At 47.4% G+C, this 26,809-nt stretch overlaps 1 protein-coding gene across 1 annotated transcript in view; it reads left to right on the top strand.

The window, feature by feature from the left end:
* Positions 1-26,809, top strand: part of CTDSP2 (CTD small phosphatase 2) — a 214,395-nt gene that overhangs the window by 77,380 nt on the left and 110,206 nt on the right. Inside the window, exon 2 of the mRNA XM_069653364.1 lies at positions 24,257-24,405. Coding sequence (XP_069509465.1) covers positions 24,257-24,405 — 149 coding nt within the window. The remainder of the gene's footprint in view (positions 1-24,256; positions 24,406-26,809) is intronic.

Here is a 26,809-nt window from a genome sequence, read left to right as displayed (position 1 = left end):
TAATTCGGCTCGTCAACCAGCTCAAGAGGTCACGGTGCAGGATGATCCTCGTCGCACCTGCGTGGCCGAGGCAGATATGGTTCCCGGACCTTCTGGACTTATCAGCGTCCCCGCCAATCAGGCTGCCGGTGGACGCGGATCTACTCTCCAGGGAAGGAGGCGCCATCCTCCACCACGACCCGAAATCGCTGAACTTGCAGGCCTGGCTCCTGCAGCGCTAGAGTTTGGAGGATACGACATACCGGCCGACTGCAGAGAGGTTCTTGCAAAGGCCAGGGCGTCCTCGACTCTTAAATGCTACGGGCACAAATGGAAGAGGTTCTCTGTCTGGTGCCACGCACAGAAGATTAACCCTCTACGGATTACGGCCCCCCAGGTACTGCCGTACCTGCTGACGCTGGCCAAAGCTGGACTGGCACACGCGTCCATCAAGATTCATCTTGCTGCGATCTCCCGATACACCAGGACCACGGGCCGGACGTCCTTGTGGTTTCAACGTCTGGTGAAAGAGTTCATGAAGGGACTGTTCAGATCGTTCCCGCCGGTGAAGGCTCCGGCCTCGGCGTGGGAGCTCAACATGGTGCTGACCAAGCTCATGGGACCTCCGTTCGAGCCTCTGCACTCGGCCCCGTTGAAGTTTCTGTCGTGGAAAACAGCGTTTCTTGTGGCCATCACCTCCGCACGACGGGTGGGAGAGATCCAGGCCCTTTCCTGCAAGGCCCCGTACTTGACTTTTCACGACACGAGGGTAGTGCTCAGGACGCACCCCTCCTTCATGCCCAAGGTACCGTCGGACTTCCATCTCAACGAACCCTTGGTGTTGCCTGTGTTCTTCCCGTCGCCTTCGTCGCCGGCTGAGAGGACTTTGCACTCGCTGGATGTGGCTAGAGCGCTGAAGTTCTACGTGGACCGCACAAAGTGTTTTCGGAAGACGTCACAACTCTTTGTGAATTTTGGACCTGTCAATCAGGGGAAGGCTCTCTCGAAGGCTTCCATTTCCAGTTGGCTCTCCGGCTGTATCATGTACTGTCATCGGTTGGCAAACCGACCGCTGCCTGGCCGTCCAAGAGTACATTCCACCAGAGCGATCGCAGCTACCACGGTGTTCCTTTCTGGTGTGCCCCTGCTGGACATATGCAGGGCTGCTACGTGGAGGTCGACGCACACCTTCACGAAATTCTACTGCGTCGATCGGGATCCCAGGGAGGAGTCCAGGGTCGGCCAAGCAGTGCTGCGCAACCTGTTCGCCTGAGGTGAGCCTGGTGAGGAGGTAAGATGCTTAATGTTGAGTTTGATGTAATGCTTAATGTTGAGCCTTTGCCACCTCCGGTGGTTGTGCATGTGTGTACTGCTATGTATTCTTTATTCATGAGCATGTGAATCCATGCCAGACCCCATGCTGGAGAAGGAACAAGTTACTTACCTGTAACTGTTGTTCTCCAGCATGGATCTGGCATGGATTCACATGCGAACCCTCCCGCCTACCCCTCTGCGGCTCTTCACTTGGTCATACTGCCACTTCACGTGCTTCCAAATCTGAAGATGGCTGCCAGAGGCGGTGCTTAGGTAGAGGGCAGTCATTGGCTGTGGTCAGTATGACGCAGAGACCAGTGATTGGTTATTACTACGAAAGACAGATCAGAAACGAAACTGATACTGTTTTTTTCTTTACCGAGGATTCCCAGCCTGACGACGGGGAATATTCATGAGCATGTGAATCCATGCCAGACCCATGCTGGAGAACAACAGTTACAGGTAAGTAACTTGTTCCATACTTTTCATGCCACTAAATGTACGATGAAGAACTTGTGTGCTTCATATCGAGGTAGTCCCCAATTTCCAAGGGAAGGGACGAGTAGTGGGGAAGATTTTTAGCCAATCAAAGGCTCCTTATGCTCATTAAACTGCTGCAGTTGAGTCCTGGACGGTGGACTCGCCCATGCTGCTGGGCTGCGAGCAGTGCGATGTGGCTGCACAGGGTTAAACTTGGATGGAGTTATGGCAGACACCTGATGGGCTTAACGACCAGGCGGTAGGCACACTTTGTTCCACAAAACCTGCATTATTTCCAAAGAGAGACTGGTGATGCTATGTTTTTGGCTAAGATTGCCTTTTCTCCTGCTTTTGCTGGTCTGTTTGTGGTATGGCAATGCTACCTCAATTTGTGTTTATTACAGCTGTGCTACCAACTCCTTCCTTGAATGCAGCTGTAGTTGCTCACTCAATGTTGGGTACAGCGCTTAGATAAGTGGAGTTTTGCGGCTTTTTACGTTTCTCTGCATGCTGTGTTTCTGCACTGGCATCTCTTCTGCAAATCCAGAGCCTCTAATGTACTACCTCCCTCTCTCTTTGTTAGACTGGCGCCAAGTCTCCTGCATTTGGCGAACAGTACCACTCCTTTTTTTGCTACAACACTGACTGTTCTGCACAGTGCTTTAAGTGGGGTAAGAAATTGAAGGGGGGCCCTCGTTTGGGGGCGTGGTATCCGCTGTGGGCGTGGCCTAAAAATGCACAAATCATAGTAGGGTGCGCAAACAAATATATAAATGTAGTAGAGCATTTATATATTTGTATGCGTACTAGTATGGTTTGTGTATTTTTCAAGCCTTCTTTTATAAACATAGCAATGTTACATATTTCTATGTTTATAAAAGGTGGCTTGAAAGTGTACAAACCATAGTAAGTTACGCACACTTGTGTGCTTACCGTACTATGGTTTGTGTACTTTTCAAGCCACCTTTATAAACATAGACATTTGTAACATATTTCTATGTTCATAAAAGATGGCTTGAAACGTACAAGCCATCTTTTATAAAGCGTTGAGTACGGACAAAACCCAAGGTGGTTTTGTCTGTCGACAAAGCTTTATAAAAGATGCCTTGAACTGTGCACGTTTCAAGCGGTCTTTTATAAACGTAGAAATATTTCTACGTTTATAAAAGATGGCTTGAAAAGTACACATTTCAAGGCATCTTTTATAAAGATTTTCCAAAGGAGACAGGCACCTCGGGCTCAGTGATCGCTGCTCTGAGCAGAGATCACAGAGCCCAAGGCGTCTTTCACCCTCTGGGAACCCGCGGGCTCCGTGATCTAATCTACATATTAGATCATGGAACCTGCAGGTTCAGGGAGGGTCAGTGACCTGGCGAGGGCAAACAAAGGAACTGTAACTTCCCTGATGACCCCTCAGATGGGGGGTCATCAGGGAAGTTACAGTGACTGACAGAAGTGCCAGCCAGCCTCAGCGACGCTGTGGCTGGCTGGCACTTCTGTCCACTTGCCTAACGTTACACTGGCGGGCGCATCTCCCGTCGCGGCTGCGGCCGTGGCGGGATAATGCGTCCTGCCATGGCGTGGTGGGACCGGGGGGCCCCGGCAGGGCCCCGGCTCAGACCCACTTTTTGGAGACTGGCGGGGCCCGGCCCCGGCAGGCCCCGGCCCACTTAAAGCACTGGTTCTGCATGAGATATCTTTCCTCTACGTTGCTCCACGTGTCTCTTTGGTTCCGTAGCGCTCTATCTGCTACTGTTTAATCTGCACCTTGTAAATGGCAATGGGCCGTTGTGTAAAAAACACCATGATTAACCACTCTGGCCCTACAGATGTTTTGGACTACAACTGCCATGATCCTGCACCACTGACTTATCATGGGGGCAGAATCCCAAAACATCTGGAGGGCTACAGGACGAGCAAACGTTAATTGTTCTTTTATAATGCGCTTAATGCCAACAAGTGATTTCTAAGCGCAGGGTTCGGGATTTCAACCTGTGTTGTGCTGTTGTCTTGTTTCCAAGACCAAAGCGTTGCCCCTGAGCTTTCCTCTTTCACATGAACTCAACATACCAACTGCAGTTTTAAGGCCAAATTTGTGATTTCTTTTGGCTGCCCCCAGCTTGCTCAGCCGTGGCCTTCTGGCGCTCTCTTCCACTCCAAGATGTACATCATTCGAATAATTCCCCGTAATGGACAAATGCCTCTAACACGGTTCCCGCCTGCTTTTGAAAGTCTTTTCTCACGCAGCCACCCACCTCCTTGCAAAAAACACACTAATGATTAACCATCCAACCCACAAGGGTTTAAAATAGCATTTTTCTTTACACCCTAGCACAGGGGTATGAAACCTTTTGGCTCCCCAGGTGTTTTGAACTACACTTCCCATCAGCACCGGAAATGGGCCAGAACAAGAGGGAGCCATGCTCTGGCAGTCTTACCGTAGCTCTTCCCTGCCACCACACCCAGGGGTTGGCGCAGAGTAATTGCATGCAAGAGCAGCCCAGGTTTCAACGAGCAAAGGCTTTTGGAAGATTTGGTGGCATGGGAACCTGAATACTGAGAAAGCCAATGCCTCACATACTTGTTGCAGCTGTCCAAACTGGTACATAGCCGGGTCGGACTGGGACAAGAAATGGGCCCAGTCACCCAAATAAGTGGCCCACCCCTCGCCTCACGACCTTTACCTCTGATGACATCACCGGAAGTGATTTCATTTGACCCCACCCGAAAGTGACATTCCGGGAAGCGATGAAACACGACCTTTCACCCCTTGACGAAACAGGAAGTGGCACCAAATAGCATTGTTCCTAAGTACACTTAATTACTATGAATCCAAGCAGACGTCCAAGGCCAAATGATATGTTATTATATAGCACTTACGCTCTTTTTGTACAGAACAAATGTGCATACAATATTATCCAACCTGTGTTGGTACTCATGTATCCATCTAAGAAGGATGAAAGGCTTTTTGAAAGAAAATAAAATCATTTTGAAAAAAAAATACTCCCCCCCCTACCCCCCCAAATTTCTTTTCTTCCAATCCGGCCCAGGCATTGCCAGAAACTGGCCCCCACTCCGCAGGGACGATTTCCGCCCCAGGGACGATTTCCGCCCAGCCACAGGCCGAGGGGCCTATCCGACCCTGTACATATGGCCTGACATTTACAGACATTTCTTTGTTGGGGTGGGTATTGTGATCAATGGAAAGCGCAGAGTTCGCTTCCATTATTCAGTTTAAAGCATTTCTTACTGAACTATAAGAAATGTTTCAAATTCAAAATTTTGGGTATTCTTAAGTTCCCATAATGTTCTTTGCTTTTATGCAAATCACCAGTATTGGGTTCTATGAAGAGATACTGTGCTGTCTGTCCTGGCCTGTGGCCATGCCCTTTGGCCCCGGACATTCCCCCAGTACACATTACCATTTCTAGCACTGCTTCCCAAGAGAACTAGCCAGCATAGTCGGATGTGATGTGATGTGAGAGTTGTAGTGGTGAACGTCTGAATAGCCACAGTTTACCAGCCCCTGCCTAGCCTAACGCAACCAAATCAAATTCAGCAATGCATGGAAAACTTTCCTGTTGAGCCGCGCTGATTGCCGCACAGGCACTTGGTGCCCGCAGGAATATAACTTGGCAGAAAGAAACTCCCTGGCAGAGGCGCCCTTACAGCTCACTAAGCACACACCAATAGATTTAAATTAAATCAAATATACAATTATAAAAGCTGGCCCCACCAATCGGCGACTTGTTATGTTGTTTACTGGAGGGGCATTCTCCTGGTTTTGAGTGCGCTCTGCATATTATTCTATGTAGAGGCTTAATTCGGAGGGAAATTCCACTGGAGTTGCTAAACCTAAGTTCATGAGACGCACAATGCCAAAGCCAGTCTAAGGCCCTGTTGAGGAAGTCCTGCAGGGTGGTGTGTTCTGGTGGCTTTGTGTTGTACTGGGCTGGTTTTAAGGCCGGCAAAAATTAGGTGAGTGGCTAGGTGGTGACCAGCAGTGCAGAGTTTGACCGTTCAAGCAGGAAATATTGACTTGGTGGGTCGTCGTGGGTAGCAAAATGGCCGTTTGCCTAGTGTGCTTGACTTTCACCAACCCTCGGATTCGGAGGGACCACGCTTGAGCAGCAGCTCCCGGTGGCAGGGCAGCTGCGCAGTCTTGGATACTTAAGGTGTCAGACCTCAGTGATATAAAAATATTGGCTCTAGCGCTGCCTTTTGCAGGAAGGCTCACATTGAGGGCACTGGAAGTGCGTCGGTGGCGAGGTCAGTTGAGGCGAGTTTACAGCAGGTTGGTCTCCGTCCACACTACACACAATGGCTTGCTGTTGATTTGTGAGCGAGGTGTGTGCACCCTTTGCTGTGTTGCCCCAGCGTTGCCAGCCTGCAGACATCCCTGTGGTCCTGACTTTGTGTTTACTTTGCAGTTTGATCACCACAGAAAGTACCATTGGGTCGGGCTGGCAGCCATGAGGCACAAAGAAAATAGTGTCCAAGAGGCGCGGCCGAGCGCACTCGTTTTGTTTGCTTGTTTATTTGTTTTGCTCCATCTCTGGGTGTGAGTGCATCCCTGCATGGGTCTCTTTGCAGGTCAAATTTTATATATGCTGGGTTATTAAAATGAAAACCTTCTCTCCTCTCTCCCATGCAAGTTGGCGGAAGGCGTTTCTTAAATGCAAAATTCAGCCACCTCGGAGGCGGCCTCATTGCCGGGATTTAGTAAAAACTACTTATATATTTATATATTTTATTAACAACTCCACAGTTCCAGGTGGAAACCATTACTAATGGGGATTGGGACATTATCCCTAGCGGGTGACCCACCCACAAGTTGGTAATGGTAATTATCTTAAGCATGGAGCCCTCCAGGCCTGTAAGACAATTAGCACATAGTAATGGCAAAACAGGTTAAGATCTGGCTGTAAAGTAACACAATGTTGGGGATACAGACGAGCCAGGACAGGTACTCCCGGTTTTCCACGCTCCCCCAATGTCCAAAACTGTGCAGAGAAAACCATTGAAGGCTTTCCGGATGGGGCACAATTGTCTCCGAAGGAGCCACCACCCAACAATCCAGACAGCACTACAGAGGGGCCATCCAGCGTGATGGGTGCTCGCCATCACTCAAGGTGCACCCCAATCAAACCCTGTGACAGTCACCCAGCCTCCTCACACGGTGTAACTGCTTTGATGTCCCCACCTAGTAAAACACTCAGCTGCCTATTCTGTGCCCTTCAATCTTTACCACCCGTTTTGCAACACTCCTCAGTGCCCGTGTGCCAACTGCAAAATGATGGGTCAGACAGGGGCACCTCTGGGTGAAGAAACCCTCAAACCACTTCATACAAAAACGCTCAAAACACAGTTAAAAAGGTTGAAATCCTTCGCATATTTTAAACAACTTGACGAATTATGTGGCGTTTGGTGTGCGAACAAGTAACTCTCACATCTTCCATTAAACCAGTGGTCTTCTGTGTTTTTCATACAATCCCCCTCCAACCTTGAGTAGAATACTTCTGACCATCCCCCCCCTCCCACCTGGGCGTTGGTCGCCCTAGAGCAGTGGTCCTCAAACTTTTTTGGCCAGGGCCCCCCTGAGCAAAATTTGGGCAGGTCGGGACCCCCCAGAAATGCCAAATGGACAGTATATATTGCGCGCCGTCACCTGCTCCCATCAAAGTCGCTGGGCTCCCTCATCCCACTCCTACCCAGTCGCTGGTCTCTCCCCACCCCATCACACACCCAGGGCTCTCCCCACTCTGCTCCCATCACTATCCCATGGTTCCCGCCCATTGTGCTCCCACCATAGTCCCTCGGTTCCCCCATCCCGTTCCCAACACAGTCTGAGGGCCAGTGGCGGCTGGTGAATCTTTTTTAAGTGGAGGGGCATTAAGGGGAGGTTCGGGGGGGTTTCCCCCTGTGAATTTTTTTTTAAATAATAGGTTAAAATGTTGCATTGTAGAGCATACTTTTAACAAAAAATGGGTAAATAGCCAAACAGTTTGCAATTGTTGCTGGGAGTCCAGGGGGCAGGCATTGATATTTTATTTCTATCGCGCTCGTACACAAGTGTTTCAGAGCGTGACAAGGCAAGGGAGGGGAACAGAGGAGAATAAAACAGCGATCTTACTAGGCCCAGTGACATTGAGAACGCGCAAGTGTGAGGGGAAAAGTGCATGGAAGGGGGGAGAAGTGGAAAGTGCGAAGCAGAGGAGAAACAGATAAATAACAATAAATAAATAATAAAGGCAACAAACGGTGGTAGTGCAGCCAGCAATTTGCAAGTGCTACGTTTAAGGCAGCAGACAGGGTAGGTCTGATAAGTGCAGGAAGAAAGATGGTTCTCCTCAAGTTTTAGAGTGGCAGGGCGCTGTTCCAGAGGGAGGCCCTAGCCGAAGACGGAGATCTACCCCCAGCTCGTTTCTTTGATAAACGACTGACCCTGAGGGAGTTGGAGGTAGAGGAGTGAAGAGCTCGAGAGAGGAGGTATTTGCGGAGGAATAGCTGAAGGTATTTTGGACCCAGGCCCCAGAAAGCCTTGTGGACAAGGCAGAGGGTTTTGAATGATAGATGTCCGGTAAAAAGATACCATCCCTGTCCCCTGGGCCCCACTGGTCCTAACACAATGAACATGATTATGTGTATATGCAAGGCGCTGCACATTCATAGAGCAATCACTCTATCATTCACATGAGCATCCATCACCATGCACTCACTCATAACGCATCCATACACATGTTTAAATAAAAACAATGAACATAAACGTACCTTCTGCATTGGCCTGTGTGTGGGTGCTGAAACGGCCTGCTCCAGCTGCTCTGTCCGTATGTGCGAGGAGGCGCAGGAGCTCCCCCTCGGACATACAGACATGCAGTGCCCCAGCCAGCATTTCCAATGAGCTATGCAATGCTGGCGAAGCAAAACGCCCCAGCACTTGCATGGCTCAGTGAGCATGTGCGGCTGGGGAACTAAACTGAACTGTCAAAGGGAAACAGTGTTTCCCTTTGACAGTTCAGCCAGCCCAGGAGCACTCCATTAGCTGGATAAAGCAGCTGAGGGAGTGCTCACTGTTTCACTGGGCTGGCTCCTTAGCTCCTCCATAATGGGTGAGGGGCCACTGGGTGGGCGCCTCTTGCCATTATGGATGAGCCGCCAGGCTCGGACAGGCCTATAGGGCAATGCCTGTACCAAAAATGTAAAATGCTAGTTTGGGCCAATCAAAATGGGCCACCATTTTGGCCAATGTGGACCATTTTGATGAGTTACTTAACTATGCAGTTAGTAATGTTGACCATTGTTGCTGAATATATCACAATTTACTTACATTTTAACACAAAGCACCCCTTTGGGTACTATTGAAACAGTGGGCTTCATAACTACTCTGGCGGTAGCTGTGCCGGTAAAACCGGCACGGCTGCCACTGGAGTTGCATCCGGGTCTGGCACCCGCGAATGGGCAATTACTAGGTCATGCCGAGTTAGGCGGACATGATAATTGCCCTTTCGAAGGTGCCGGTAGATCCCCATTCCCATTTGAGCCCCATATGGCTCAAATGGGAATGGGGAGCTCGGATGCACCGGCACCGTTAATAACGGTGCTGGTGCATCCGACGAGCTGAGGTCAGACCTGGCGGGGGCTGTCAAGCACCCACGAGCACAACTCTTACTATGGCGGAACGGTAGCAACGGTGCTGGTAGCTTACCAGCACCGTTGTTACTGGTCCGCCATAGTAGTAATGAGGCCCAGTCTGTGACTTAAAGGAATGAATATCCATTTACAACTGTGGGCCACTTTTTCATTGTTGCCTGAGACAGTTTCATGCTTCAGCCCGCCCATGTGGGCCACCCCTGCCCATTTCTTCCAATCTAAAAAAAAAAAAAAAAAAAAAAAAAATCTTTTTTCATGCTGAGCTCTCAGGGCCCCCCTGGGATGCACCCGCGGACCCCTAGGGGGTCGCGACCCACAGTTTGAATACCACTGCCCTAGAGGGATCCTGTCCTAGCTCGTCTGTATCCCTGCCGCTGTAACCAGGTTATTAACCCGGAAGCACTGCAAACTAATTTGGAGCTGCGAACTAAAGAATCACTTAAAGACGTGAGCTTCCTGTTTCCTTTCCATATAATCCTAAATAATAGTCTTGTGAATCACAAACTATGATCACTGCCAGAACAGGTTTATTACCTCGCGAGACTGCATAACGGTGAAAGCTTCAGGCTACACAAAATGTCTCTGCAGTGGCCACTTCAACTCGCCAAGGTTCCTTGCCCGCCCAGAGAGAGGCAGGGGATAGCCAAGGATTGCAGCCTTCCTCTCGGGCTCCAGGAGGAAATTGCGGCATAAGTAAGACGGTACCTTACTTGATCTTTAAAAGGAAACGATGATGCGAAGACCAGCGCCCATCCCAAGACTGGAATCTCACCCGCTACAATCGTCCCATTAAAGCCCATTCAGCCCTTCACCTCGGTTCAGTAATCTTTGTTCTGGAACCATAAGGACCGGGCAGGATAGCTCAGCAGCAACGTGCTTGCCTTGGAAGCAAGACGACACGAAGCAACACAGGTTCGATCCCTGTGTCCGTGCTTAGAAGCCTCTGGGTGTTTAAGCACGTTATAAATACGCAACTAAGACAAAAACAACTACGCAACTAAAACAAACAATTCCTGTAACAGCACCTCAATGCCGGCCGGCTGTGTGAGCGCTTTAAAAATGCAAAATAAATGCATTTAAAAAAGAGGGGAACTTTTGATTTTTGTTGTCAAAATTTGAACTGGGGGTTGGGGTGAATGATGGTGGGGAAGGAGAGTCGATTGTAACCAACCCAAAAGAAATACCAACTGTTTGGAGACCTGGGTTGCCTGAGTAGTGCCCTTTCTTGACTGCATATGTATGTATATAATGTGTGCACAACGCCCATCACGCAAAGAAGAAAGTGACAGCTGACCATGGCGGACTGTTAAATAATGGGAGACTGGGGGAGGGGAAGTTGCAGGGGTACGGAACGTGTCCCACAGATAATGTAAAGAGGGTAGCGAGGGAGAGGTAAGGGATTACGGGAGGACATGGGTGAACCCCAAATAGTGAGCTGGGTTGAGGGGAGGTAGGCGTGGGATGGATAGTGGGAGAGATTCACATTTGAACTAGTGTTTCTCAAAGAACAGATTGCAGCCGGCGTTCCAAAATGCCTACGGTTCGGACTGGGTACATGCAATCGCCTGGGCACGTGGTTAATTTGGCTGAACACAAGAACCTGCCTTAAAAACGCAACCAGAGTTTTGGGGTGTTCCCCGAAGGCACTGAATCTGACAATCTGCAGATGTGGTGTCTTCAGCCTTAGTTTTGGGTGCCCAAGTTAGCATTCCGAGTTTATTTTTATGCCAGTGTCATCAGAAACCAATACATTCAGAAATAACTATATGAAATAGATATTTAGAAAAGCCTAAGGACTTGTGATATCCGGCCACTGTTACCCATTCATGAAGATGTAACGGGAGTATGCTTATGCAGTAATTGGCGGACCCGCTAATGATGGATGTATTTTTTTTGTCACAGCACACGCCCCCAAGCTGGTATGTCGCTTTACACCGAATAGGCACGGTTACCCAGCTTACTAAGAATGACTGGCCGAGTCGGCTCTGGGAGGATTTAAACACATAGCCCACAGAACTCATCCCACTGGCTCCGCTTAAGCGCTTGCAGATGAGCAGGATCTGCCGGACTTGATGGAAGAGGAGTGGGGAGGCTATTGGCCTCTGTCTCCTTGCCTTGTCTATTCCGCCTGCGTCAGCAGTAGACACATTGCAATGCATTGCCCTAGTGACCAGGTCCATTGGGCTTCAATAGAGAGATTATGTATGTGCATGGCAATATCTTTAGCAGATAGGGGTGGGGTGGAAAGGAATTTTAGCATCTTTAAACTGTCGGTTATGTGGTCATTGAGACCAAGGAAAACGGCCCTAGATCTCGACTTCATCCAAATGGCTCCATGCCATGGTGGCACCACATTTCCAGTCAAGGGCTTTCAGTTTACACGCCACTTTTTCAGGTTCTCTAGTCAGAAGTGGTTCGATCTAAGCGAACCAAAACAGCAGTTGCTGGAAGATAATGGTTTGGTAAATGAAAGTCTAGGACTGAAAAGATAGCGACTCAAGCACATGGAGTTATGAAATCGCCCCAAAGGTACCAAATCCATGTACAGAACATCAATTGCCTTGTTCTCCTGGTTAAGCTGCCTGGAGTTAAAACACGGTTTTTCAGCATGTTATAGACCAAGTACTTTTGGTTGGTCATTCAGACTCGTCCAAAATGAGGGCCAGACTGGCAAAAATGCATGGTTAAGCACCTTAGCCGCATTTGTTTAATTTGTTTTGTTTTTTAAACTTTTGCACCCACCATAAATGCAGCGACTAGTGCGGCGATCATCCATCTGTCATAACATGCTGGGGACCAACCCCCAGATATGCCAGAAGGGCACTGGAAATTTGCAGACTTGGAACACCCAACACCCTCCCACAGGATACACGGAGGACTCGGTCAACGGCAAGTTCAAACTGCGGTTTATAACAGACAAAACCAACAGGGATCAGCACAGGAACAGAGAATATTCATGTACATTTTGCTCTTCTCTGCTTGCAGGCCGGTTTTAATCCCAAATGGTGTCTGCACTTCGTCACAACCTGGGCCCCTTTTAAAAACAAAATCTAGCCAAGTGATTGGGTATTGAGTATGTTCTAACCTATACAGGACACTATAGATGTTTTTCTACTGGCCCTCGCAAGTCAGGTGGCTGGTCTGTTCCATCCCCAATTCACTAACTATAACATTGTTACATTGTTATGGACTTCGTTGCTACCCACCGCTAGGGTACTAAACTGATTGGCTAGAGCTGATGTCCCCAGGCCTGGGACCTGCAAGAGTTCTCAGCTCACTGTGTAGCTTTTCAAGGTGATAACAATTGTGTCTCAATTTTATACTTGTGTGTAGCACCTCTGCATTACGAGAATTCTCTTCTGTCCGTCGCAACACTTGTTGCATACTGCTGCATACTTGTTGCAGTCTGTGTCTGGCTGCCTGAGACTGGCTCTCCTTTCGCACCGCTGATTGCTGTCCACTGTCTGCATTGGCCACGTCACATTTTGAGCTCTGCAGCTCTGAATTATGAGGATTTGTTAGTATTTTCTGCAGCTGGTCCCTTTATTGTCTGGGGATTGGACTGTCTTTTGTATCTCTTGACCTTGGCTGCGGGTCCTGTCTCACACGTCTTGCTCTCTGTCCAGCCTGAATCGGCTCAGCTCAAGGCCTGCTGTACTTTTCCTAAATCGTATAATATGGTTTCTACAGTGTCCATGCTATGCTACATTTCCATAGGTTAATCACATTTGGTTCTGTTAGGTCCCATAGGTGCTCTTACAGTTCCATACGGTTATTCGCGTTTAAGCATCTGCAAGCTTTGCTCAGGATCTCTTGCGCCTTGCAGTTTCTGCGTTGCTGCATTTGCCTAATGGCAAAAATAATAAAAGCAATGACAATATGTATATGTATCTGTTCTCTAACTGTAGAACCATACGCTGGTGTTCTTTATGTATTGGAGTGTCTTTCTGTGTCCCAAGCGCGGACGGCACGTGTGCTTCATGTCTAGCGCTGCAATGTCCTGGTTTCTCTAACGTCGTCCGCAGCATGGCTTCTTGGTGTTTAAAGACACCTGTATGGACAGTTTGGACTAATCATGGCCTGTGGCTTTTCATTCATGCATGGATAGATAGGTCCCTTGGTCGGTATGGCTGGCTGAGGGGATACCCTTCAACGTATTTGTCAATCCTATGCCCATTAGGAATTCATCCAAAATAGAATGGATGGTTGCAGTGTTTCCTGGTCTTCTTTCTTGTCATGAATTTAGAAGGAGGGAGGGAGGCAGGGAGGGAGAGAGGCGGGGTGGCAGGATCCCAAACTCCTCTTCAATAACAGTATATGCCGCTGTTCCTTTGTGAAGACAGCTTCTACCATTGGTTGAAGTCATGCGAATCATGCCTTGTTATTGGGGGTTGTACCTGCAGTGGTGCCATTTGCATGGCCTCCAGTGTCTCTGGTGGATCTGAAAATGGGTGGGTCAAGTAAGTGGAGTGAGATGGAGATGAGCATTCAAGATATCTTAGCTGTGTTTAGTTCAATAATGCATTTAATGTAGAAGGAAGCCTCTGCAACCTGTACCCTCTCCTAATATTTTGAACTTGATTCACATGATCGCTCATTGACTTTGCTGGCTAGTGCTGATGGGAGTTGTAGTATAACACATTAGGAAAGCCAGAGGTTCCAGGCGCCTACTGAAAGATGTGTTTATACCCTTGAACTACAGGTTACTGTTGTCCTGATGAAGTGTGAAGGCTTTTGTTTCCTACCTTTTTTTTTTTAATTTTTTTTTTGGAATTAAAACCATGCCTTGGGGTCTTTCCAGGCCACTCATTTACCATGGCCTCAATATTCTTCCTTAAGCGTCTTCACTGGTACTATTTATAGTGCAAGCTTGTTGACACCTCGGTCTATTCTTTACAGGTTGCAACCTCCTTTTAAATATCAATTTCACATTCATTAGAATCGCTCAGAATTATTTTGTTTTCTCTGCTTGGTTAGTCCTCTCATGTTCCTAGTGCAGAACTATACACCGTGGTCGTGGGTGGCAAGTGGCATTGCCCGTTTTATAGAGGGGCACTCCCACACTTTTCCCCTCCTGATTAGTCCTCCATTTCCATGTATTCTAGCTTTTCTCGCCCCTACTTCTTAACACACTCGTATTTTTTTGCCTGACAATATTTCGCACTTCTACTTCTCTTGTTGTTATGACACCCGCCCAATGTTCTTTTTTTAATATCTATTTCATATAGTTCTTTCTAAATGTATTGGTTTCTGAAGACACTGGCATAAAAATAAACTCGGAATGCTAACCTGTTACCATTCCAAATGGATCGTCTCTGTAAACCTGAACTAAAACCACCTGCTTTAGCCAGAATGAGAGAAGCACTACAGTGCCCTTGGGTCGCTTCTTTGAAGCTATGTCAGTTACAATTTCCAGCTAAAGTCAAAAAAGGATACGCTTAGTTTGTCAACTTAAAGCATGGATAGAAGAATTCTTGATTTTTATCACTGTTGTGTGAATGGAGGATAGCTCTGTGGCAACGCACTGGGGGGGTCTTGGAAGCAAAACCACGTTGAGCAACACCGGTTCGAATCCAAGCGCGTTTATAAATAACCTGCACTTGCACGATCTGAATGCACAAGGCCTAGTAGGATCGTTCCACTCCTCCCCCCCCCCCCCCCGCCCTTGCCTTGTTGTGCCTTTAGACACACAAGTGTATGGGTGGATAATTAATCGCTTAATAACAGGATTTTTTTGATCTTCAACCAGCTTTGTATTTTTCCAAATTGTTTTTTTAATTGCTCAGTGAACAGTTAAAACATATATTTGTATATATATTTTTGATTTGTCACCATAAAATGAATACCCCAAAATATCATTTGAAAAATGTGGCTGGAGCTAATCTAGTTGCACAGCTGCCACCAGGATATTGGCCTTCTGTAGTTTCAAACCATACTGCTTATAGTACTTTGATTTGACAGTGGACTAATAAAGAGAATTGTAATAGGCAATGCTGGGAGCACAAAACATTCCGAACCAGGGATGTTGAGCAAGAAGAGTGTGTTTGATTAATCTAAACTCAGCTGAAAATGCATGCGGGCGCAAAGGCAGCAGCTGTGATCATCCATGCAATTTCAAAAATGTGCTTATGTTGGGAGTCTTTGTGCAAAAGGTTTGAGTAACTTTTTTCCCTTTTTTAATTTGTATTGGTCCATGAGCATTTTTATTATGTCACTGGCACCAATAAAAGAAAATTGGCTTATGCAGGTAACTATCAGCCACTGCCATGGTGGTGTTCAAAGCCTTGTACAGAACAGCCCTCAGACCCTATATCCTCAGTGGGGGAAAACCCCATAGGGAGGGGGCAGCAATAGCTACGTGCCCAGAACTCCGGTATTTTAAAGGGCTTCTATCACTTTCAGGTTGGCAGTACATAAATTGGCCCCTCTTCATCCTGGCCTCTTCATGTGATGTGTAGCCGGCTGTGGGCAGCGCTTACAATGATTTCCCATGTGTTTCGGGACCAAAACACATGCTCTTAGTCAGCGCCCAAAGTGTGCGTTCGCCACTGGCCATTAGGCGGCGGGTGGGGCTGGTGGTTAATATTGACTCTTGGTGAGTAAGAAATGTGTACTGTGCATGTGGGCAACCAAGGGTGCAAGTAACTTTATTTTTTATTTCAACTTTATTGTATTATGGTCTCCATCATATAAAAACCTTTCACAAAACGCCCACAAGTTCACATATAGAAAACAATTCCATTAAGCTTTAAAAAGGGTACGAGAAAAAATTGTAAAAATTCTTTATGATAAATACTGTAAAGTTGTTATAAACAGGGCCCTGGCTCAATTTAAGGCTCAATTGGTCTTTGGCAAGGGACGGAATATTGCCAAGGAGGGTAATGATCTCGGGTAAAAAAAGTTAAGAGCAATAGTTTAAGATAAACACAAAGTGCTTCTCAGACTTTGCCGTAGATGTCCGGAAAACGCAGCAGCCGCAGAATGAACAAATCGACTTAGGCAACAGGGCGTGGCACTTTAAAATGATCCAAGGATTCAATCTCTTTAGAGCCGGTAGGACTGGTTGCCATGTTCCAGGGCCTAATACCTCAAGGGTGGAATAACAACTCCATCTAAATCTCGGCGTCCTCGTTCAGAGTGAACAGGCTTCGGCCTTGACTATGTAAGGTTGCGGAGAGGACCCTGAAGGAGACACTTCCATGCTCTGGACACAGACCCTGTTTAGTCCCAATTTTTTAAAACGTTCCAGGACCAGACTATCTGCACCCTTTCATACCTGGTGAGAAGCATGCAACCTGGAAGGTTTATGCTGGAGCTGTTCTCAAATGCTAACCCTCTCCCACCTTAAATTACCAAGAGAAGGGAGAAGGGAGATCTATCTTGCGAGGTAATTGACCTTCTCACAATTGACCGTTAACTTTATTTTTGTTCTTTTATATGTGGGGTGAGTTTGGGATAATAAATAATATAAGGGGATTGGGTGGAGGGTTGTTGGGGGAGGACCTTTTAAATTGGATTGATTCTACCGCGATCAATTGCCATTAGGTCAATTCGTATACATCCAAGCTGTCTTAACTAAGTGGGTCTTCAGCCACTTCAGTTACAAGCAGTATGTATCTCATTGCATCTTTTGCTTGCACTGCAATCCTGTCAAAAACAAGTACTGGAAAAAAACCAACAGTTTGGGCCTTTCATAGGCATTAGATAGGAATTTGCCAGGCATTGCTGTGATAGGCCAGGTATCAAAACCATTTTCCCGCTGCTGTAATCTTATGGATGATCTTGGAAAATATTTATCCCTCGCCCACACAAGTAAAAACTATTGTCTTTGCCAATGCATCATTGTGTTGCCAGTCCAGATGCAAATGTGCTTTAATCAAGGCCACCGTATTGTGAAGGGTTGGAAAAGAGGTCACCCACGCTTGTTATTTTACATGTCCTGCACCGCTTCGAAATGGTGCATCCTGGAATGCATGCGTAATGCAGTCCACAGTTGGTGCTTGGAGACAATGTGCACTAAGCTCTATATAATAATGTTATACTTGGTTTGATTGTCTTTTGCAAGAGTTAACTTGTACCGCGAGTTGAAGGGAGCAAAATAAAGACTTGATGATCCGAGTCTAAACTCTGCTCCTAGAGTCGGGCATCGCGCAGTAAGCAGGGAAGGAGGCGTTGGTGCGTAGCGTGTCACAAATGGAAAATCCATATGAGGGGCCATACCTGCCTAACCTCCGGGTTTAGCCCGGAGACTCTGGGTTTTCACGCTCGTCTCCAGGATTTGAGTACTGCCATCTGCTGACCATCTTCAGTACTGCACAAATCCAGTGCAAGGCCAGGTCTAGGCCCATTGTGAGATCCCTGAGGGAAGCCAATGCTTGTCGCACTGCTCAGGGTTTCCTTTTCAAAGGCCGGGAGTCCCCCAGTACCATTCTGGAGCCCAGATCAACTAGGCGCGCCCCCAGACACATGCGCTCGGTGGGGGAGCAGTTTGTCACACAGCACACGCTCGCACCACCTCTAGCACGCATCCAGTGCTGATGCACACGCACAGATGCAGTCAGTCACTTCTGGACATGGTTCAAGGAAACACACTTATCTGTGCTCCGGGGCCTAACCCCCCACCCTCTTTCCTTTGGAGAAACGCAATTGTGACCATAAGATTGATAACTCCTTTTCCAACAATATTTTTGACCCAGGTCAGTGGAAAAAGGAAAAAAGCAGCTTTCAACATTCTCTGCTGCCCCCCAAGACATGACGTCCGTTGGCTTTGTTCTCTATGGAAAACCAGAATAATGGGATTTGGAAAGATAAACCTAGAATATTGAAGAAACATGAAGGTACAAAAAAAAATCAGCCCGGCGTGGTCTTGCGTGCATGTGGGCGTGGCCTTGCAAATGTCTGGGCAGGTTATTTTGTTGACATAGGTCGCAGAGTTTTTCATTTTGAAATGTAGGCAGGTATGTGAGGGGCACACTAACCTTTTACCCATTGCATCTGACCCATTGTGCTTTAAAAGTACAGTCTCTTCTGAACCGCAAGCAGGAGGTAAAAGATCCCCGCTGTTTTGATCCCTGAGATGAGAGAGGCTCTTGTGCGTCACCTGCACTTAGTTTGAACGTTACTTTCCTCGGTGGGCACAAGACTCTTCCCGCGTACATTGAACTGGACTGTCTACCCTGTCACTGTGCAAGGTATTTCCACTGTCTAGGCCTGCCTGTACCCGCGTGGAATGTAACCATTGTGAAAGGGCTCTTTGTCTCTTTAAGCAGCACTTGCTTGGCTGCAGGCGTGCCTTGTGTACATTCCCTGTACCCCGACTGCTGTGAGTGTGGCTCCCTCTAGTGGTCGACGGAAAGCGGCACCCAAGCTGTTATTTATTTTTGAATCTGGAAGGCACCATGTCGCAGATCCCTGAACTAAACACATGTTTGCTAATAACGTCCTTGTTATGCTCCACCCAAATGCAAGCTCTGCCTGGCATGGGGTGGTGCTTCATTTACTGGTGTGGGCGTCTTGCGTACACTGGCACTTTGAGCATCGTACGTCAGACAATCAAATTCATAACACCGACCCCCCAACCCCCCCTGGCTTTATTGGATTCACGTGCTACTCATCTTAGTTAAACTTTCCACTGCTTTTTAGACTTGTGCATTTGAAAATGACAAGTAGCTTTTCGTTTTGGGAGCCAAACGCACTATACGCCGGGACGGGCTGCCACACATATTCAATCATTAATTTGAAATATTCCTAGTAAAACTACGACCGGGTTTGCCGTATATTCAGGATTACCATGCAATGCAACTCTACTTTCCAGGCAGTAAACAACACTCCGAACAATGTGTTTACTTGGGCCACCCCTTCCCTGGCCCACCCAACACCAGTCCTGCTTTAAGAAGTCCCTCCTAATTAAAATGTGTGGAACTGGTTTTATGTATTTGATTCGCGACCCCTCTCCTTGGCGCCTAGATATCTAAAACCACTGTTATTGCTAAATCCCATGTCGGGTGCGAGTGGTGCGTGCTGTGCTGTGCTTTGCTGTGCGCTTTTCCGCGTTCCGGTATTCCATAATAAACCCTGAGCTCCGAGTGATGAAAAGGAGTTGGGGCTGGAATTCCTTTTTCACATGCGACAATGTGACCACTCGAGAGGTGTGCTCTTTGTCTCTGTCGGATGGTTGTGTGCTCAATGCAAGTTGCTTACTTTTTTCACTTTTTGAAACTGGCATGCAGCAGGTTTTCCATTATGTCAACAAGATGCTCAGTTTCACAAAACACATAAAGCTTTCTTTGCAGGTCATATAAGCAGCTGTGTAACTTTAGTTTGGTTTACGTATTGTTTCAGTAATTAACACATTAGTGCCGAGTATCGTGATTCTTTAAAATGTCTGTTTCGACATGTTTCCAGCCCTCAAGGCCTGGAGATGGACAAGCCCTCTAGTCCATCCCAGGTAGCCATTCCAACGCGAGCAAACTTCATGCAGATAACATGGAGCGGTTACTTGAGAAAGACTTGCCCCATGGCCCATTTGCCATTTAATTGCTGGTTTCTGGGCAGCCTTTTTTTTGACAACACGGCTGTAAATCACAGCGCCAAGGCAAACCACAGAATGGACCTGTAATACAGAGCCCAGCGGCTACTTGGAACAGCAGTGTGCCGGCTCAGTTTCTGACGCACACCTTCACAACTGAGAGGAGAGCACTCTTAGGCTGACGATGGGGCAGGGGACGATGGTGTGGGGCGCTGGAACACCACATACGTGCCCCCACCCTTACTAGAAGTGGTGCTGAAAGAGACCGCTGTGCTGGGCAGAAGTGGGGAGGTGGGGGTGAGTTTCGATGGATTTCCAACTCCACTATCTGCAGCACCAGTTGAAGCAATCTAAAACGGTGTATTTTGGTGGAAAGCAAGGCAAGCTGTCAAACCGATGATGGCGCTGGCAGTATCGAGGTGCCTCCAGCCACAAACTAGTTTTGCCCACAGCGTATGCCCTGCCTGCGCGCACACACGTGGACACAGCAACCGGGTGTGCCCTTTTATGCATTTAATGTAATAATTTTAACCTTAATGATCATATATTATATAAACCAAAGGATAACTGAGAACATCTTTTTTGTTTTATATAGGTTTTCGGTACACCCTGTTTCGGCGCGGGCCGATTCGCTGCGGCCAGTTCGGCGTGGCCAGTTCAGCAATGGGATGTTTTGGCGCTGGGATGTTTTGGCGCACATCAGTGTACATCGCCTGCTGTTTAGGGAAACGTTCAGTGCAATGCACTGAAAGTGCGAGTTTCAACTTCATCCCACACTATTTTAAAATGAAACTGTTCTAGAGCGTTTTCATTTTAAAATGAAGGCATAGTAACCCAGAATTTTGCATTAAAAGCAGTGCCCTGTGCGAGCACTGAGCACAAAGAGTAATCTACACTCTGTGCACTGTCCTCGCACAGGGCAGATTAGATCTGCCGGGCTCACAAGGGTGGGGGCTGTGCTGCTGGAGCAAACATTTATGTGCAGCCAGTTCGGCGCTGAACCGGCTCCTGCGCCGAACCTGCCACGCCAAATCGTCCCGCGCGGAAATGTCCTGCTCCGAAGGTTTTCCCGTGCGATTTGCCTTCACGTTCATATGCTGCCATCTAGTGGTTAGTTGAACTTGTACTCCCACATTTTAAAATGGCAATGCTAGATGCGATTGGGACGTCCATGCTCCTCCCAACTTGCCGCTTGAGTAGACGTCATTTTGCGCTGTTGCCCTCCCCACAATCTGGTGATGCGCACAGATGAGGAAGCAGCATGTCTTTGAAAAGTATTTTCTAAAGATTTCGATCAACGCCGCCAGAGGTTGTATTATTAACGTTAGTTATAACGTTTTCTTAACTTTAAGTTCTGTGCTCATGGACTAGAAACCCTTTTCGTTTTGTCATTGTGTAATCTTAAATTCTCATGGATAAATGCTATGGTGTGCAACTTGTGCCTACCAGTGGAGTGCAGTGAAATTGCAACTGTACAGGATTCAAGTCTAAGACTTTAGAGTCGAGAAAGGACAACGGTGGGCGGCACGCTTGTCTTTCAAAGTGCGCCCTGGTAGTGGTTAGTGGGAAGCGAACCATGTTTGTCTATGATACCCGCAGGAACTAAATAGCTCCCCGCACTTTCTATCTGTGTAGATCTGTTTAAGCATCATATTGCTTTTAATAATAAGGACAGTGCACTCTTGCGTTCCACCCACCGTTGTGTTTTGTATGATCTGCTTGTCTTTTTCTTCTCGTGACCCCTTGCTCTTGAGGGTGAGGGAATATTCACCCAGGAGACTGGTGCATCAGAAGCCCCCGGTAAATGTTTTGCCCCTTCCATTTTTTTTTTAAACCCCTACCATAAGCTGGGTATAAGGAAACCGTTTCATTACGGAGTGGCTTAAAACCAGAATGGGTATTCGGTGGAAGGGATGTCGAGGACTGTGAGGAAGGTCTGGCCTTCAGTCATGAGGATTATCCCCAGCAACGACCCAATTACTTACCAGTAGAGTAAAGAACCTGGGATATAGCAGTGTAATGACACGTGACAATCAATGGACCAATCAGACTGAGAAACACGAGGAGGTTCCTCATTATTTACCAGATGTTCTTTTCTTTGTGTTTGTCTCTGACACCTCCAGTTTTTTGTGTGCAGGTAAACCGGAACACATGGTGGTCAAACCGTTTCCAAAGGCTAGCACCCCTTCCAGGTTCTAATTAATAATAAATAGGGGACATAAATGTATGTCGACGCTTGCCTTGTTTGTAGGACTAATGTTCCTCTTTGTCCCAAGCAGAGTGTTTAATATCCAACTATTTTTTGAGAGGTTGGGGCTCCGTTAAACCCCAAGGAAATGGAGACGTTGCCGACATTTTTGCCTTCAGAGCGATTTCCTGTATGGCAGAATCGCCTATAATAAGGTTCAAATATCATATTACTTTGTACCCAATTGTATTTTGAGTTATCCAGTTCCCACAGTCGGCTTTTATAAATAATAAATACATTCTTTTAAAATTGCGAGTTTTGGGAAAATTGTGTCATAGGCCAGCACGTACCATTCACTGATATTGGAACTACACCTCAAGATCCCAGTTACACATTGTGCTTTTGGATATGTCCCAGGCGAGGGGTGCACAGCTCGTCAATGGGAACATGATCCATGGATACCGTATGGTCCCTTAACTTTGGCGGAACCCAAAAGGAATTCCTCATTTGGGCACGATGCAGGAGGAAGCAATAGGGTGTTCCTCATTTGGGCACGATGCAGGAGGAAGTTCCTCGTTTGGGCACGATGAATCAATAGGGGGTTCCTCATTTGGGCACAATGAATCAATAGGGGGGTTCCTCATTTGGGCACGATGCAGGAGGAATCAATAAGGGGGTTCCTCATTTGGGCATGATTCATGAAGAAGCACTATGGGATTCCTCAGTTGGGCACGATGCAGAAGGAAGCCTAAGGGATTCTTCATTTGGGCATGACCTAGCAAAAGGATTCCTCTTTTAGGCACTATGCAGGAGGAAGCAAAAGGGATTCCTCACTTGTGCACGAAGCGGGAGAATACAAAACGGGATTCCTCACTTGTGCACGATGCCGAAGGAAGCAATAGGGGATTCCTCAATTGGGCACGATGCAGAAGGAAGCAGTACGGGATTCCTCAATTGGGCATGATGCAGAAGGAAGCAGTAGGGGGTTCCTCATTTGGGCACGATGCTGGAGGGAAGCAAAAGGATTCCTCATTTCTGCACTATGCACTGGAAAAGTTTACAATTTACATGGCTGTGCTGTGGTCTGGAGACCTCCTATTTGGCACCGGAGGTGGTATCTTGCGGTTTGTGTTCAGGCTGCAGATGTTCTAGCCCTAGCTTCACCATCTGACCAAGTTGCCTGATCCTGGGCAGATCACGTCTTCCTGTGTGCATTACCATATTTGCAAAATATGGGAGTCCTTAGACACCTTTCCACACAATATGGAATTTGCGCACTGCATTGAAAGTGCCACGTGTGCACCTATTAAAACCTAACTGATTATTTAAATAAAACCTATGGGAGGCTGGTATGTAGCTGGCTATAAACGCAGGTATATGTGTACGGCTATAAACGCAGGTATACATGTACTCTTGCGCGTCTGTGGGTCATAGATGCAAAATCACAGGCCTTATAACTGGAGGCACAGATTAAGGTGAAGCACATACTTATTTTTGTTTTAGCTAACAAAAGAACATGGCAGAATTTGTTTAACTTTTATCTTTTTTTCAGTTTTGCTGCATGTATATACTTCAAACCTTAGAAAAAAGCTCTTGGATAGCAGGAGGATTAAAGAAAAATCATATACAATAGCTAGCTTATTGGAATTATTTTACGTTTGGCTTTTCTTAATTTAAAATTTGTGGAGTCCTTTCCCTTAATATTTGACAAGAATTGTGATCGGGCCAAATCTCCTGAACGTTCTAGGACAATTGACAATTGTGTTCAGCATTCAAAAACAAAAAAGAAAATGGCTGCAGGGAAGCTGGCTGGTGGTCCCGTGAATGTACTATCATTTTTATTCGATGTGAACGATGCTGGTCCAGAGACTAAAGTGTGTACGTAGATCCTCCAATGACTACTCTGCCATTTGAATGCATTGGATGTTTAACTTGGAAAATGAGTTGCCGTTAACCACTTGATGCACAATTCTACGTTTCCTGCCCAGTATGAGCTATTGGTCACTGGTCACTGTTTACTAGAACCATTGCTTTCTGGGCTTCCTGCTAGATTATTATGGCTCTATCCCGTTACCTCCAAGGCTCATGGTTTTTCTTTACATGGTTCTTCCCCTTAGGTTTGGCATCGAAGTCCTCACCCAAGAAGCCTCGGAGCAGGAATATCTTCAAAGCGCTCTTCTGTTGCCTCCGCGCACAGAATGTTAGCCAGGCGGGTTGCGGAGCTGACCATGCTCCACAGAAGGAGGAGCCGAACACTATTGCCAAGGTAAGGGGCTGGCACTCGTGATAACTGTATGAGGTTTAAGCTAAATAGGTCAATGGACAAACCAGAATCCACAAGGTGACTCTGCCTACAGCATAACCCGAGCACCCTCCCGGTTTGAGGATTTGGGGAGACGCAAATGCCTTGCAACAGCTTCTACCCCTTAGGATCCATGTGATTTCCCTGCAAGCCACCTTTGCTGAACCCCAGTTTCCTGGTGCTGCGGGGAATCTTTCCTGGGTCCACTCTGCTCCATCCCTTAACTGATGCCGGGAGCAACACTGCAAACCCTGGAGGCACACCGCCTGTCGGGACTACTCTATGCCTGTCCTTCAACCTGCACTATTCCTCTTCTCATGTAGGCGACACCCCTGGTCCCCCCTCCCCGCCCCCATCCAGGTACCCGCGACTCTGCCTCCCCTCTTCTATATCCCTGCACCTAGTCACTCTTTCTCCCCCACCCTTCCAGCCCTGCCCTGTACCTGGTCTCCCTGCTGCCTCCATGTCTCCCGGCTGCCTCTGTGCATTCACTATCCTGCATGTGCACTAATCCCAACAGGCCGCCGGTCGGAAAAATGGTGGCCGGTCTGGTAAATGGCCAGTTCACATCTTGTCAGTGGCTGCTGTTTAACCAGAAGGCTCTGAGCTTCTTTGCCAATTTAGCCCTCGCCCCCTCCTCTTTAGGCCATCTCTCCCTGCCCTGTTCCAGTGGTCTCACTGTGGTCTCACAATTCAAGCTGCTCAGCCAACTCTTGAGTAAATCCATCTCTGACATCAAAGAGGCGGCCATTCATATGAGGTATTGTCTTCCAGTGGTGGGCCTGCCTTCCTTCTCTTGGAAGCTCTCTGGTTGGATGTGCTGGTGCTCCTTTTACAATAGAGTATTCGTTTTCACAGTAAAACGCAAAATAATCACCTATTGCCCATTGGTGGGGGAATGTGGGGAAAATGTGATACGAGCCCCACAGCCCTTTGGTAGGAGTTCAGAGATGACATGGAAATGAGTGTCAACATTTTGCCACAGCCAAGTGCTTTCAGTACACCCCCCCCCCCCCGTCACGTTCCGCCATGGTTGAATCCCCTCAGTGATATGTAGGCGAGGCGGAGGCAGAAGGGGTGTGTTTTTTTAAAATTTTTTTTATTTTTTTTTAATATTAGGGGGGGCCTTCACAGAGATCAGAGGATTTCGATAATGTGGTCTGCAGAGTGTTGGGTTTAGGTGAAAGTTGTGGAATTAACTTAGCTCATCTTTCTTCATCCACAACATCAAAGTGGAAAATATCCCCACCTTATCCCACGCCACATATATATGTATTTTATTTTGAACGAAATAAAAAAAAAAGTGGTCATATAGAAAAGGTCAATTTGACCCTCGATCAAGAATGCTAATACCGCTTTAAGTCCAGTTAGAGGATGATGTGCAAAGTTGGACACTGTTGAGGAAATAAAGATGGCTGAACAATCGGACATGATGGGGTTGCGGTCAGGGGGCCCCAAGTGGCGTAACTTGGGCTAATAGAGGGTGGGGAGGTAACCTTGGATGGGGAGAGGCAGGCCCGAGGTATGTGTTTGAAGAGTAGTCAGGTTATTTCAGTTGAGCCAGAGAAGATTCTGAAGAACCAGGCAGAGTTGTAAAAGGGGCTGCCCATTTAGACCCGTGGGTGGGTTTGTAAGCTTAATTGGTGCAGAGATTAGCCTTCTGGGGTAGAAATGGCTTAAGATCACATTTGGCCTGGTTTCCAGAATTGAAGAATGGTACGTTTTTAAAAGGGCTTTTAAGGTAGGTAGCACTGGAGCGATCTGGTGAGTTGGACGGTGACTGTTGAGTTAAGCTTGGCTATTAAATAGATTATTGGTCGGGAGTAGATTGATCGGGCTGGTTGAGATGAAGTAGTTTCACGAGAGGCTGAGATGGGCTGGGATTCTAGTGGGTAGGCATGGATGGATAATTATTTGATGGATGCACGAACTATAAAATGGGTAATGTGGCAGATGGGGCTAATGCTTTTGGTGAGATGGGTAGGACTAGATAATTACCCAAGCTGGGTACGGCTGGAGAAGTCTGAGTGATGAGGGGGGTGGAGCGGAGTGTAAGAGTAAAAGTTGGCTCGGGAACATATGGTCACTGTGGTCTTTGGGGCAGATTTTCCCAGATCTGAGGTCTGGCAAAAATATCTCCCCAGACCTTGGATTCGGGAAAGCTATTCATGCCCTTCAAGGGTTTTGGTGTTTTTTTTTAGCTTGCTTTTGCTGCCAAGGCTGGGATTGGAACACTCCGAGGGGCTTACCTACTAGATCACTTGAATGGCAGGGCAGGATACATGTGGATATGCTTGTTGCGGTTGCACTCTGCAGCAAATGTTTAAACAAAGCTAGGAAACGCACCTCTCTCGTGTTATTTTACAGG

The sequence above is a fragment of the Ambystoma mexicanum genome, chromosome 3q (genome assembly GCF_040938575.1).
Source record: "Ambystoma mexicanum isolate Mex_15411 chromosome 3q, UKY_AmexF1_1, whole genome shotgun sequence".
Classification (NCBI taxonomy): domain Eukaryota; kingdom Metazoa; phylum Chordata; class Amphibia; order Caudata; family Ambystomatidae; genus Ambystoma; species Ambystoma mexicanum.
Note: the sequence above shows the minus strand (reverse complement) of the source record. Positions and strands in the feature narration are given on the sequence as shown.